This window comes from Pezoporus occidentalis, unplaced genomic scaffold, assembly GCF_034315485.1.
Source record: "Pezoporus occidentalis ecotype Australia unplaced genomic scaffold, CSIRO_AGI_Poc_V1 ctg124, whole genome shotgun sequence".
Taxonomy (NCBI): domain Eukaryota; kingdom Metazoa; phylum Chordata; class Aves; order Psittaciformes; family Psittacidae; genus Pezoporus; species Pezoporus occidentalis.
This window is the reverse complement of record NW_026913038.1, coordinates 1,622,933-1,634,982: the sequence shown is the minus strand read 5'-3', so window position 1 is coordinate 1,634,982 and position 12,050 is coordinate 1,622,933. Positions and strand designations below refer to the sequence as shown.

The window sequence follows — 12,050 nt, the reverse complement described above, 5'->3', positions numbered from 1 at the left end:
CCGCTAGAGCCTGGAGCCCGAGGGGGTTGGGGGGGGATGCGGACTGGAGCCCCCCGAACGCTGCCTGGGCTGCCTGTCACCGCGGCAGCTTGCCAGCCATCCGGTGGGTCCTACCCGGGCACCTCCCGCCCCGCCGCCGGTTCTAACGGCGGCGGCTCCACCCAAGATGGCGGCCGCCAGTCAAGATGGTGGTTGTGAGGGGCCGCCCGCTCCCGCCCCGCAGAGCTACGGGTGCGCGCCTGGGTGGTGACGGCGCCCCGGGACCACGGTCCTGCGAGCGTGGGGAGAGGGGACCGAGCTGCTCCGCCCACCCATGCCCGCAGTGGGACCGCACCGGCCGGCTGCGATGCAGGAAGCTGTCCACCGGGAGGCAGGCCCGGCCCCCCGTGATGTCAGAGGGCCGGCCCGCCCGCCGCCGCAGTGACAGCTCCGCCCGGTGCCCGTCAGGCCCTGCCCAGCCGAGCCGCGCAGCGGGAGCGGGGCGGACCGGCCATGGCCGACGACTTCGGCTTCTTTTCCTCTTCTGAGGCGGCCGGCGCCGAGGAGGACCCGGCCGCCGCTTTCCTGGCCCAACAGGAGAGCGAGATCGCGGGCATCGAGAACGACGAGGGCTTCGGGCCGACCGACGGCGAGTCGGCCACCGCCCCGACCGGGCAGGCGGCCCAGCCGGAACCGGGTGAGCGCCGCGGACCAGGGGCCGCCTGGGTGTGGGCACGGAGGGGGTAAAGGAGGACTGTGGAGGGCAGGGGGGATCCCTCTTTCTGCACCTCCCCCCTTGGGACTGTGTTCCCCGAAGGATGCACAGCGTCCCCGGCAGGTGAATGGGCTCCCCAGTGGCCAGGCCTGCATCCCAGCAAGGGCTGTCGGGGGCCTGTTCTTGATGTTGTGGTTCCTTCTCAAAATTGAGGATGAGGGGTGAGTTCTGAGCTGGGACTTGAAGGATATGGGGTGATTTCTCCCCCATATGCTCAGGCTGGGTTGCTTGCATTTAATGGACTATCTCCTTGACTGGACCTGTCTCCTTGTCTCGGTGGCCCCAGCTAGGGCAATGTGAGAGGCATCTAGGTGAAGCTGAGGAGCAATGACAGCCCTGTCACTGTCCTCACAGAGAGGAGAGCCCTTTGGGGTGCAGAATGGAAGGCATTTTCACTGGCAACATTGTGGTCCCAGGCCCTGCAGGTAGAAGGTGCTAATCCTGATCTCTTACCTCTAGTCCACAGGGGCTCGGCGGTCTGCTGTCTGCATGGACACTGCTGCCACAGTACTCTGGCTTCTTCCCCTTAACAAGGCCCACAGGGCCTCCTTGTGCTGTTTCACCTCCCCGCAGACAAGGCTGTGGGGGCAGATCCTGGCCTGGAGAGCTGTTGACAGCCACAGTGATAAATGCAGTCAGACAGGCTGGAGTTGGGTGTAGCCAGAGCTGCACGATGGGTCGAAGACTGTCGGGATGGTGCTTGTCTGAGCTGCATGTGGCTGCCTGTGCCTGCTGGTTGAAGCCTGTGGTTATCACTAGAGAGAGCTCAGGGTCTGGAGCCTCCTTAAAGCCTCTTCTCTCCCAGCAGTGAGACCCCTGCATGGGGCTGGTGTTGTGACCCTGATGTGCAGCTCTCAGTGTTATCTGGGGCTGGGGGGCACATGGGGGTGTACCCCAGCTGTGGGTGTTGGAGGTGCCTCATTCCCAGCTCTAACCTTGCAGCTCATCCCAAGGGCATCACCTCAAGTGGGCTCTCAAGGGCTTCAGCATGCATGCATGCCCTCCTCTGCTGGGGGACCATGCTGCAGTGTCCCTGTGGGCTCTGTCCCTGGCAAAGCTGCTATCCCTTCACAGCCCTTCACTGCTGGGCACTCAGCTAAGAGCTTCTGGAGCAGTCCATTGGCAGCCTCTGCCTAGCTGCTGCAGCTGGGGGTTGGTGAGGTTGTCTTTCTATTGTCAAAGCACCTGCCTGTGTCCTGCCTTGTGCCTGGAACAGCTTCTCTAATCTTCAGATAAGATAAAACACTAGTGAAAACACTGTAAAGACATAAATACCCAGAACGGTTTGTCTGGAAGATAGAGAGGTGCTTGTTGGCTGAATCCCTCCAAGGACAGAAAACCGTGGGGCTGTTGTGGATGGGTATGTGGGGCTGGGAATGGTACAAACAGACTCCCAGAAACATTTGCTTCAGCTGGGGTCACCTGGGATCACCTACAGCTGTCGTAGTTGTAATTGCCTTTCTTTCTTCCCTTTTTCCTAGCTGGTTTCCAGAATGGAGGAACCACCGTCAATGGAGATGTCTTCCAGGTGAGAGCTCAGCCTCTTGCCCAGTGGTGCTAAGGGGGATTGGGTGGGTATGTGGCACATGCTCTGCTGCTCTGCTCGCAGTTTGCTATCCAGATGCAGAATCACTCTGGAAAGGTGTGTGTCTCATGGGGTGTCCTGGCTGCTCCATTCTCTTCCCTCTTTGAAGAGAAGATTGGTTCTATCTGCCATGACCTGCCCCAAATCTGTTTGCAGGTGGCCTGTGGTGTTAAGGAGTGCCCCATCTCTCTAGCCTTGATAGCTCCTGGAGGCAGCCAGAAGCCTCTCTTAGCGAGGCCAGAGCCAGGGCAGGGCTGCCATGGGACACTTGTTTTGTTGATTCAGCAGCATCTCCTGTTAAACCCACTTGCCCTGTGGCCAAGGATTTTTAGTGGAGGCCACCCACCGAGGTCTCAGCTCCCTTGGGGAGCCCCAGGCCCAGCTCTGGTGGCTGCAGGAGGAGCTGTGCCAGCACTTGATAAGCCCTTCACCCCACTCAGTGCCCAGCAGCGTGGCATGTGCATTGCCCGTGCCTAGATTAGGGGTGATAATCACATCAGACACTGGGCAGGCTTAATTAGATTTGGGATCTTGGAGTAAAGCTGTAATCCCATGGCTGAGCTCGCTATCAGGCTGGGAATCCTGGCCAGCACAAGGTGTTAAGAGAGGTCCTGAGCCAGCATGGTGCTGAGCCAGGTGGGAGCTGGGCTCAGAGGAGCTAGAGAGGCTCTTCTCTGTGGGATAGTGTCCAGGCATTGGCCTCTCCCTGTCTGATAGGGCCAGGCTGTAACAGTGCTGAGTTCTGGGGCTGCCTCAGCCCAAGTCAGGGTCAGGGGAGGCTGGTGCTGATAGGAGCATGTCACAAAGCTGGTGGCTGCCCAGGGGTTGTGAGAGGAGCAAGTCAGGGAGGTAAAGGCTGGGAAGTGTAACAGGGCCTGGGAGCTGGGACAGCAGCTTGAGCACTTTGGGAACTCTGTCCCACATGTCTGAGGCTCTCACCCTCCTTCCCTCCTATCTTGTTTTGTCTGAGTGGCCCTTTGAGGTGGCCGTGGAAAGAGCTAGTGCTGATGCTGAGGTGCTCATGTCCTCCAGGAGTCCAATGGCCCCACCGATGCCTACGCAGCCATAGCCAAGGCTGACCGGCTGACCCAGGAACCTGAGAGCATCCGCAAGTGGAGGGAGGAGCAGAAGAAGCGCCTGGAGGAGCTAGGTGAGACCTGAGGCCATATGTGGCCATGCTTATGGCAGTTGGGTCCCATGGTATCCCTCACCTGGAGGCGACTCAGCTGCATCCCAGAGAGGTATCTTGTGGCCCACGCTGTGTGGGTGCCCCTGCTATCCTTGGGGCAGTGATGCCTTTCAGACAGTACTAGGGACTGGGGATAAGGCTGAGGAGCTGCAGCTGTCTTGCCTGTTGGGAAGCTGCCCAGCAGAATAAGTGCATGATAGTCTGGTTAATGGGGTCTGATTTGCTCTGGCCTTAGATGCAGCATCAAAGGTAACTGAGCAGGAATGGCGTGAGAAGGCCAAGAAGGACCTGGAGGAGTGGAACCTGCGTCAGAATGAGCAGATGGAGAAGAACCGAGCAAACAACAGGTATGCTGGGGTCAGCATGGCCACGAGGGCTGCAGTGGGAGCTGGCTGTGCAGCCAGATCTGGGATGTCTGGGGGCCTCCTTCCCCACAGTGTAGCCCAGCCTTGCAGGGATGGAGCTTTGCCAGGCAAGGGGCTGTGAGTGGCTCCGGTGGCTGTGCAGAGCTGCTCTGGCTGGGACTACACTGAGATCTTGGTGCCTCCTGCCCCCCGCATGGGCCTCACCCTGGGGCAGGGTTGGGGCACTGTGTGTGCAGGTTGTCCTGGTGCTGTATGAGCTATGGTGAGTGGGACATGCTCTTTGGGAGGACATTAACCCCCTGTGTGTTTCTCTCTCTCTAACCCTCTGCCTGCCTGTCCGCTCTGCGTTCTCTCTCTGTCTCTGCCTCGGGGGCTATAGGATCGCTGACAAAGCCTTTTACCAGCAGCCGGACGCCGATGTGATCGGTTATGTGTATGTGCCTCTTACGGACCATATCCTGCCCCGCAGGGTCTGGGGGTCCTGGGGCTGCCCAGCCAAGGGAAGGGGGGATGCTGGGAGGTATTGGGCCATGGTGAGGTCCCAGAGGGAGGACAGTGCAGCTGAGTGTCTCCTTGTCTCCAGATGGTGGAGTCTTAGGAGGCAAGTGGAGCTCCTGGAAATGCCTGTGTGGGGGCTGTTGAAGAGGCAAAGCTTGGGGTCTTGTGCCTTTTGGGGGATGGCTCTGGGAGTGGAGAAGTCTTGGGGGCAGGCAGACACTCCAGTGCCCCTGGATGAATGATATCTTGGGTGAGTGCAGCCAACAGCAGCCTTGAGCATCATGTGCCTCTGGATCCCAGAGGATGCAGAGCTCCTCAGCCGGAGCAAAGGGACAGGAAGCAGGGACATGAGGGGTTCCCAGACACAGGGGAGGGTCTCCTTTGAAGGGGTTCTGCCAGTAACAACCCTCCATGTCTCTGCAGGGCCTCGGAAGAAGCATTCCTGAAGGAGTCCAAGGAGGAAACCCCTGGCTCCGAATGGGAGAAGGTGGCCCAGCTCTGCGATTTCAATCCCAAGAGCAGCAAGCAGAGCAAGGATGTCTCGCGGATGCGCTCGGTGCTCATCTCCCTCAAACAGACACCCCTGTCCCGTTAGCTGCTGCCTGGCACAGCTGGAGCACAGCCAGGCAGGGCTGGGCTCACAGAGCCCAAAGAGGGGCCTCATCCTGCCTGCTCCCGTCTGTGCACCTCTGCTGTGCTCGAGTCACTGGTTGTAACTCTCCCCATGGTTTTCCTTTGCTTAAAAGGTGCATCGGTCTCTTTTTACACCTATTTATTACACTGTGGCATTTCCCCGGGAAGCGACACTGGGTGGCAGAGCTGAGTTACAGCGGGGGAGCCCGCAGTCTGGGCTGAGCTTGTGCCCAGAGGCCTGGCTGAGTGAGAGGGGGAACATCTCCCTGGTGTTCCCCGCCTCACCCCTGCACTGGCAATAAACCCACCTGCGGCTCTCCTGGAGCAACTCCCGGCATGGCAGCCCTGTGTCTGACCCTGGGACCCAGGCAGTGATCCCAGTGGGACTCGGGGGTTGTCACCTGCCTTTCCCAGGGGTTTAAAGCAGAGCTGGTGTGGGAAGGTGGAGGAACAGCCCTTACTCAGCTCTGCACTGCTAAGTCCTGCAGGAGCGTGGCTGCACCGTGATGCTGCTGGGCTGAGGAATCTGAGTGCAGACACCCAGGCTGGGCCGGGAAGGCCCCAAGCCCAGCAGAACCCTCCCCAGCCTGGCTCTGTGTCACAAAAAGCTGGTGGGGCTCCAAGCAGCAGTTGCAGTGTCCGTGTCCCATCCATCCTGTGGGGTTGCTGGTGCCAGTTTGAGGTGGTGCAGGGCACTGGGATGGGGCCATGGGGTGAGCGTATGGGATGTTTTCTGCCTCTCCAGCAAAGCAACCAGCAGTTGGGAATATGGGTGCCAGGCTTTGGGACCCTTGGCTCTGCTCCTTCCCCTGGTACTGGGATGGGAGATGGAGGCTGTGCGGTTGCAGGGAAGGAGGTAGGAAGGTTGAACCCCCCACTTCCCTAATCCAGTGACCCAGAGCAGGACTGGGCAGAGTTCTGGTGCTTTTGCCTGTACTGTCCCTGGAGAACAACCTGCACATCTGCCTGCAGCTACTCTGTGGCTTCTCTTTGGCCCCTGCTGGATTTATACACCTAAGGCAGCGTGGGGAGATGCCTCAGTCCCACTCCCCACCCCACAAGACACTTTCCAGCCCGAACACCCAGTTTCTCTCTCTGCTTGGCAGGGCCAGCACCAGCCCCTCCAGCTTGGAGGCCCAGTTCTGGAAACCTGCACAACTCCCGGCTAGCAGGAGAGGGACAGACCTGTGACATGGAGCAGAGCCCACAAAACATTTGCTTGAGCATCACTGCAGAGCCCTGTCAGCCAAACAGCAAGTACACAAAGCTCTCCTGCCCTGCAGCTATGGAGTCAGGAAGGGCACCCCTGGCTCAGGGGCACAGGCTCAGCAGTGAGCTGGGAAGGGGAATGGGTGTGTGGGGAGTCACTTGGGTGTCACTATGTGCTGGGATTGTGCCCCTTGTCTATAGGGCTGTTGCTCCTACTCTGTCCCACTGTACTCCAGCATGCATAGGCAGCTCTGCTGTGCAGGATGGACACGGGTACAGGGTATCTTGGGGGCTGGCTGTCTGCCTCTCACTGCAGAGCAGAGGGAAATGAAGCAGTCTCCCTGCTGTGCTCTGTCCCACCAGCCCCCCCGACAGCTGTACCCCCATGTCAAGCAGGGCAGCCAGCTCCCGGGGAGCCATGCCCACAGCTCTTCTACATCCCCCTGGCTTGGTATCTGTGACTGTTCGAATTACCTGTTACAATAAACCCACATCTCCAGTCCTACAGGGCACTGTCATCTTTCCGCTTCAGCAACGTGTGTGCTTAGGAGAACACACAGCCCCACAGAAGCCTCCTGTGGAAAGGACAGGGTGGGAGGAAAACCACATCCTACAGGAAGAAACAGGAGCAAGGGGAAGGACCAGATGGTTTGTGCTGGGCTGGGGCAGAGGCAGTGGCAGCCAACCTTATCCAGGTTGCCAAGGGATTGTGCTCACAGATTTGCCCACCCACTGCCTCCCACAGCCCTGCCCCAAGTTGGCTGGGCTGAAGTGCAAGTCAGCCAGCCAGAGACAGCTTCTGGGGAAGACATGCTAAGCAGGCAACGTGTAGGGCTCCCTGGTGGGGCTCACCCTGCTCAGTGCTGGCAATAGCTCATTTGCCCACCCTCACACCTCATAAGTCGGCTCTGGTGGGCAAGAGCCTTCCTCTCTATCCCTGCTTGTTTGCAAGCAGAAGCGGGTTCCCCCTCACCCAGAGGTGGGGTTCTCTTCCAGAGAAGCTCATGAAGGCACTAGTGGGCTCCACAAGCTCCAAAGGCACCACAGGACAGGGAGGGCCAGGGCACAGGCACCAACCTGCAGACACTCGGTGCCTGGAAACACCCCAGCCAGCTCAATGCGGGAGACACCACAGCACATTAGTGGTGTTCGTGCCCCTTTCCCCTGCAGATATGAGCTGCTGCAGCCATGGAGCAAACAGAGCCAACAGCTCCATGTCCTCCCAGCCCTGCAGCTCTGACATGGGAGAGCAAAGTCTTGTTGCTCACCAAACCCCCCTGGTATGATCCAAATGATGTCTGTCACGATGCAGGGAGTGCAGTTCCCTCTAGCTCAGCTTTCAGCTCGTGTGAAGCACTGAGCCGTGCAGGAACTGACTCCCTAGCAAAAGCAGCAGCAGGACCCAGGGAATGCTGCAAGTCCCCATTTTGGAAATGTGAGTTCCCAACTTTTTTTTTTCATCAGGAGTTGCATCTTGTGTCCTGCTTGCATCACCGCAGTTGTGAGGCAGCTCTGCCTTCTCCCTTCCTGTTTACTCTCTGGTCTCTCAATGCTCTGCCACCCAGTATCAGTCAGAATCTCACTGCAATTCACTTTATTACTCACTGGCTGCAACCCAACAGATTACATATTCTCCCCAGACAACTCACCTGCTGCTTATGAACTCCGTCCTGCAGGACCAGGCCACAAACAGCTTCTACTGGGGCAGCTCATTTCTCAAATGCTGGTGCACCGCCTGAATAAAGACACAACTTGACCCCAGGACCCAATTTCAACAGTGTGACAGCACCAAGCAGGGATGAGAGCTCTGACAGGGCTGGAGAGGCTCAGTGAGACACAGCCTTCAGTGCAGCAGGAGGACAAGCCCTCAAAGAATCAAAAAACCGCCAGGGCCCAAAGATCAGGTTATTCACAGAGTTGTATTAGCCAGTTCCCAGAGCTCTGGAACCCAGAGCTTCTCCAGTGCCAGCTCCACCGGGACATCACAACTGTCTCTCAGAAACTCCATCCGCAGCCCAAATCCAGCTGGACACAGGCTGGCGGGGGCACACCCGCAGCTCCCCTCTCGCCTGACTTCACTTTCTAGACTTCATGGCTGTGACTGCCATGCCCCCGAGGAGGGCCGCGAAGGTTAAGCCCTGGGCCAGGATACGCGCCCGCATCATCAGCTGAGACTTGCGGGTGTCGCCCCTCTTGAAGTTGATCAGCCCGTAGGTCAGGATGCCGACGGTGCAGAGGCAGCCTGCCGAGGGGAAGGATGGAGGGATGCTTGGCGGGCAGGGGCTCTGAGGAGCAGCTCATGCCCCCCCCACCCCGCACCTGAGCGCTGCCGGCTTGTGAAGCACCCCCAGAGCAGCCCCACTGCCAGCCGACCCTTCCCCTTCCCTCAGCCCCACACCGCCACCCCCCTCCCTCCCCTCACCGAGGGGCACCAGGGGGTTCTCTCGGGTCTTGCGCAGGAACTTGTCGCCGAAGCCCTCCTCCCTGAACACCGGCAGCACGATGGGCTCCAGCGGCGGCGGCGGAGGAGGCTCGGCCGCCATAGCTGCGGCCGCAGGAAGGTGACCACCGCGACCCGCCCCGGCCGCCGTAGCCAGGAACCGTTCGAGCGAGCACTCCGGCCGCGGGGCATGACGGGGGTTGTAGTCCGCAACTAGGTTGGCCCGACAAGCGGAGCTGCGGGACGGGACCACACTTCCCGTGGTGCCCCGCGGCCTATTCCGGCGCGGCGCTGGCAGCAGCGTGGAGCGGCCATGCCGAAGGCGAAGGGGAAGAGCCGGCGGCACAAGTACTCCTACAACCTCAACCGCAAGCGGCTGTACCGCAGCGCCCGCCGCCGCGCCGCCCCGCGCATCGCATGGTGAGGGCCGCGGCATGGGCGCGCACGGGGAGCGCGGACCCGGGTGCGGGCTATGGGCAGGGCGGCCGGGTGCCCCTGGGGGGCTGCTGCAGGTCTCGGTGGGTGCCCGGGGGACGCTTGTGTGTGTGGGGCGGAGCGCAGCCGTGATGCCGGTGCCTGTCCCCGCGCAGCTCGCACATCCGCCAAGCATGGGACCCCACCAAGTCGGTGGCGCAGAACCTGGCCGAGATGGGCCTGGCCGGCGATCCCAACAAGGCCGTCCCCATCCCCAAGAAGAAGCTGCTGGTGAGTGTATGGGCTGGGGGGATCGGCTGCGGCTGCTCCTTTGTGGGGGATGGAAGGTGATGCCTCCCCAGGACACGCAGCTGGGCTGGGGAAGAGCAGAAGCCTACCCTGGGCATGGGTCAGGTGGCTCTGGGCCGGTCTCTGTAGGTGGATGGGTTTCTTATCCATGGATATTGTTTTCTTGCCAAGATCCTGGCATGGGAGCAAGCTCCAGTGTCACAGAGAAATAATGGACTTAAGAATGAATCATGGGCTTCACTAGAAATGATGCCAGTCAATCTCCTGAGACTTGCCAGGGAGAGGTAGGGTTGGGAACACAGCAGCTGAATTGCTCCTGATAGCAAAGAAGGCTTTGGTATGTACAGTAGCACCAGGCTGGCCTGTCTGCACCAGTGAGCAACACTTCCAGGCAAAAGGTGGCCGCACAAAACGTCACACTCATGAAAAACAGGAGTGACCTTGTTTGCCATTTGTCTGTGTCCACACTGTGACAAGGTTGTCCTCGAGCTAGCTTAATGGCGCAAATAACAGCTTTTCTTAAATCAGCTGAGATTTCTCTGTCCTTGCAGCCATTGGGTAAGCAGTTTGGAGTTTTGGGAGCAATGTATCAGGACACGGCTCTCTCCCAAATGGGTTTTTCTTGAGTTGCTTTTTCTCTCATTCAAAACAGGGGATGGAACTGGAAAGCAATGGACAAGACCAAGGAAAGGAACTAGTGCGGAAGCCCTACGTGCTGAACGGTCAGTGCTGCTGCTGCTTGCCCCAGGGAGCACCTCCAGCCCTGGCGGTTTCCTGCTGGGTTCTCCCAAGGCCCTCTGGGTTATTTTATCTCTCATCTCTGTGCTATGCCCTAAGAGTGTTACTTCTCCTCCAGGCTTGTAGAGGAGCAAGCCCCTGGCAACAGCTGGCTGGAGATTCCCAGCCAGGCTGGAGCTGAGTGGGAGCCAGGACAGCAGCTCTGCCATTCCTATGCGTCCTCTGGCTCAGGAATTTCCTTTTCCCTCCTGTGCTGCCTTCTTTACAGTATTTCTACCTGCAGCCCCAGGAGGGCTCTTGTGATTCTGAAACAGGATGGTTTGTGACAGCAGGGTGACAAACTGAGGCTGCAGTATCCTGCATGTTTTGGTGGTGGACTGGGCAGCTCTGAACAGTCACACTCTGCAGCCTGGGCAGAAATGTTCCACTTGTGCTGCGAGCAGTATGCCTGCACATTGTGCTGAGGACTGTTGTTTGTTTTCCTCCAAGATGGTGCTGGGAAGCCACCTCCTTTCTGCAGCAGGACTTGATCTTGGGAACAGGCTGGGGACTTCTGAGATGTTGCTTGCTTGCCTCCCCTGCTTCATGGTGTCTCTGTTCTCTGCCTAGAGATGGAATATGAGGCCAGTCTGCCCGAGAAGAAGTCGAACACACTCTCACGAGATCTCATTGACTACGTGCGGTACATGATACAGAACCACGGGGAGAATTACAAGGTCAGTACTGGCTGTCCCAGAGCGAACAGCAACCAGAGCAGCTTGATCCTGGATCTTCTACAGAATGGGAACCAATAATCCTCTCTGTCCTGGCTCCTGTGTTGCAGTGAGCTGTGTTAAGGGGAACCTTGGCCAGATCCCTGTCTGAGTCAGGCAGTGATCACAGCCGGCCTGGGTGGGTCTTTGGAGTGTGGCTTGGGCTGGTTTGGTGTTTGCTCCTGGGGACATCCCTCTGTTTTATGCTTTCCTTTGTCTCAGGAAATGGCTCGAGACGAGAAGAACTACTACCAGGATACTCCCAAGCAGATCAAGAGAAAGATCAACGTGTACAAGAATTTCTATCCCGAGGAGTACAAGGAATTTGTTGCATCCCTCAAGCAGGAGAAGATGGAGGTGTAGTGACTGCCCTTTTCCCTCAGGTTTGCCTGCAAGTGCAGGCTTGACACAACTGTTTTCTGTGCTTAGCACAGACTGACAGACAGGTGACAGTCACAGCCCCAGTGCCTGCAAGCTGAGCTATGCAAAGCCTCTGGTGATGGAGGAAGGACCTTCATTAGACAGAGATAGTTATAACCAGGCGTGAAAGGCTCTTGTCTGTGGCTTGTAGCATTGGGACTGAGTGTGCTGTGCCAGTCCCTGTGCGTGGCAGGCAGTGCTCCTGTTGCCTTGTTAAAATAAATTGCTTTTCCAAGGTGGTGTGTCTTACTCATGGGCTCCTGCTTGGCACAGTCCTGCTTTGAGAGCTCCCAGTGCCATGGTGAGACATGGATATTGGGCACATGGCACCTTCTGCAGTAACGGATGCAGGCAGCACTAGAACCTCTGCTGATTTCCCTATAGGCAGCAGAAGTTGAAGCAGGCTCATGTGCTGCTTCCTTCCCCTGTGAGTGACCTTCCTGCCTGCAGGCTGGGAGAGCCCTTCTCTGCCAAGGAGCTGGAGGGCAGTGCAGATTGGTCAACCTCTTTTATTGACAAAAGGAAGGAGTGACAGTTTTAACAGCAGAGATCAGCTGAGTGTACTCCCTTCTCCCAAGGTGCTCCCCTGCTTTCATGATTGGGTTTTCAGGACCCAGCACCCTGTGGCCTGACTCAGCAGCTTCCTGCCTGCAGGCAGGGCTTCCTTCATCCCCTGTGACCTGGTGAAGCTGAACTGGAGGGAGATCAGGCAGCTGGGCAAATGCCTGCTGGGCACAGCAACTA

At 58.4% G+C, this 12,050-nt stretch overlaps 3 protein-coding genes across 4 annotated transcripts; 2 read left to right on the top strand and 1 right to left on the bottom strand.

Annotated features, from left to right (window-relative positions):
* The first annotated feature begins 397 nt into the window (after positions 1 to 397).
* Positions 398 to 6,738, top strand: CLTB (clathrin light chain B). Of its 2 annotated transcripts, XM_062607573.1 has the most exons (6): positions 398 to 676; positions 2,236 to 2,282; positions 3,372 to 3,489; positions 3,764 to 3,875; positions 4,273 to 4,326; positions 4,815 to 6,738. In XM_062607573.1, exons 1-6 carry the CDS (start codon positions 493 to 495, stop codon positions 4,984 to 4,986), a joined length of 687 nt encoding a protein of 228 aa, XP_062463557.1. In that variant the 5' UTR covers positions 398 to 492; the 3' UTR covers positions 4,987 to 6,738. The 2 variants fall into 2 exon arrangements, with proteins under 2 accessions (XP_062463557.1, XP_062463558.1); XM_062607574.1 differs by lacking the exon at positions 4,273 to 4,326 and having other exon boundaries at positions 400 to 676.
* Positions 6,739 to 8,133: 1,395 nt separating this feature from the next.
* HIGD2A (HIG1 hypoxia inducible domain family member 2A) lies at positions 8,134 to 8,845 on the bottom strand. The gene is made up of 2 exons (XM_062607575.1): positions 8,656 to 8,845; positions 8,134 to 8,475 (listed from the first exon to the last, which is right to left on the bottom strand). Exons 1-2 carry the CDS (start codon positions 8,774 to 8,776, stop codon positions 8,309 to 8,311), a joined length of 288 nt encoding a protein of 95 aa, XP_062463559.1. The 5' UTR covers positions 8,777 to 8,845; the 3' UTR covers positions 8,134 to 8,308.
* An 89-nt stretch (positions 8,846 to 8,934) lies between these two features.
* On the top strand, positions 8,935 to 11,541 carry NOP16 (NOP16 nucleolar protein). The gene is made up of 5 exons (XM_062607571.1): positions 8,935 to 9,093; positions 9,264 to 9,378; positions 10,049 to 10,118; positions 10,744 to 10,850; positions 11,109 to 11,541. Exons 1-5 carry the CDS (start codon positions 8,987 to 8,989, stop codon positions 11,247 to 11,249), a joined length of 540 nt encoding a protein of 179 aa, XP_062463555.1. The 5' UTR covers positions 8,935 to 8,986; the 3' UTR covers positions 11,250 to 11,541.
* Positions 11,542 to 12,050: the final 509 nt, after the last annotated feature.

Bases quoted from the DNA above. Each gene is read 5' to 3' on its own strand.
- CLTB (XM_062607573.1), top strand. From the start codon at position 493: ATGGCCGACGACTTCGGCTTCTTTTCCTCTTCTGAGGCGGCCGGCGCC. The intron at 677-2,235 runs GTGAGCGCCGCG...CCTTTTTCCTAG, and splicing joins GGCGGCCCAGCCGGAACCGG to CTGGTTTCCAGAATGGAGGA. The intron at 3,490-3,763 runs GTGAGACCTGAG...CTCTGGCCTTAG, and splicing joins GAAGCGCCTGGAGGAGCTAG to ATGCAGCATCAAAGGTAACT.
- HIGD2A (XM_062607575.1), bottom strand. From the start codon at position 8,776: ATGGCGGCCGAGCCTCCTCCGCCGCCGCCGCTGGAGCCCATCGTGCTG. The intron at 8,476-8,655 runs GTGAGGGGAGGG...TCCCCTCGGCAG, and splicing joins GAACCCCCTGGTGCCCCTCG to GCTGCCTCTGCACCGTCGGC.
- NOP16 (XM_062607571.1), top strand. From the start codon at position 8,987: ATGCCGAAGGCGAAGGGGAAGAGCCGGCGGCACAAGTACTCCTACAAC. The intron at 9,379-10,048 runs GTGAGTGTATGG...CATTCAAAACAG, and splicing joins TCCCCAAGAAGAAGCTGCTG to GGGATGGAACTGGAAAGCAA. The intron at 10,119-10,743 runs GTCAGTGCTGCT...TTCTCTGCCTAG, and splicing joins GAAGCCCTACGTGCTGAACG to AGATGGAATATGAGGCCAGT.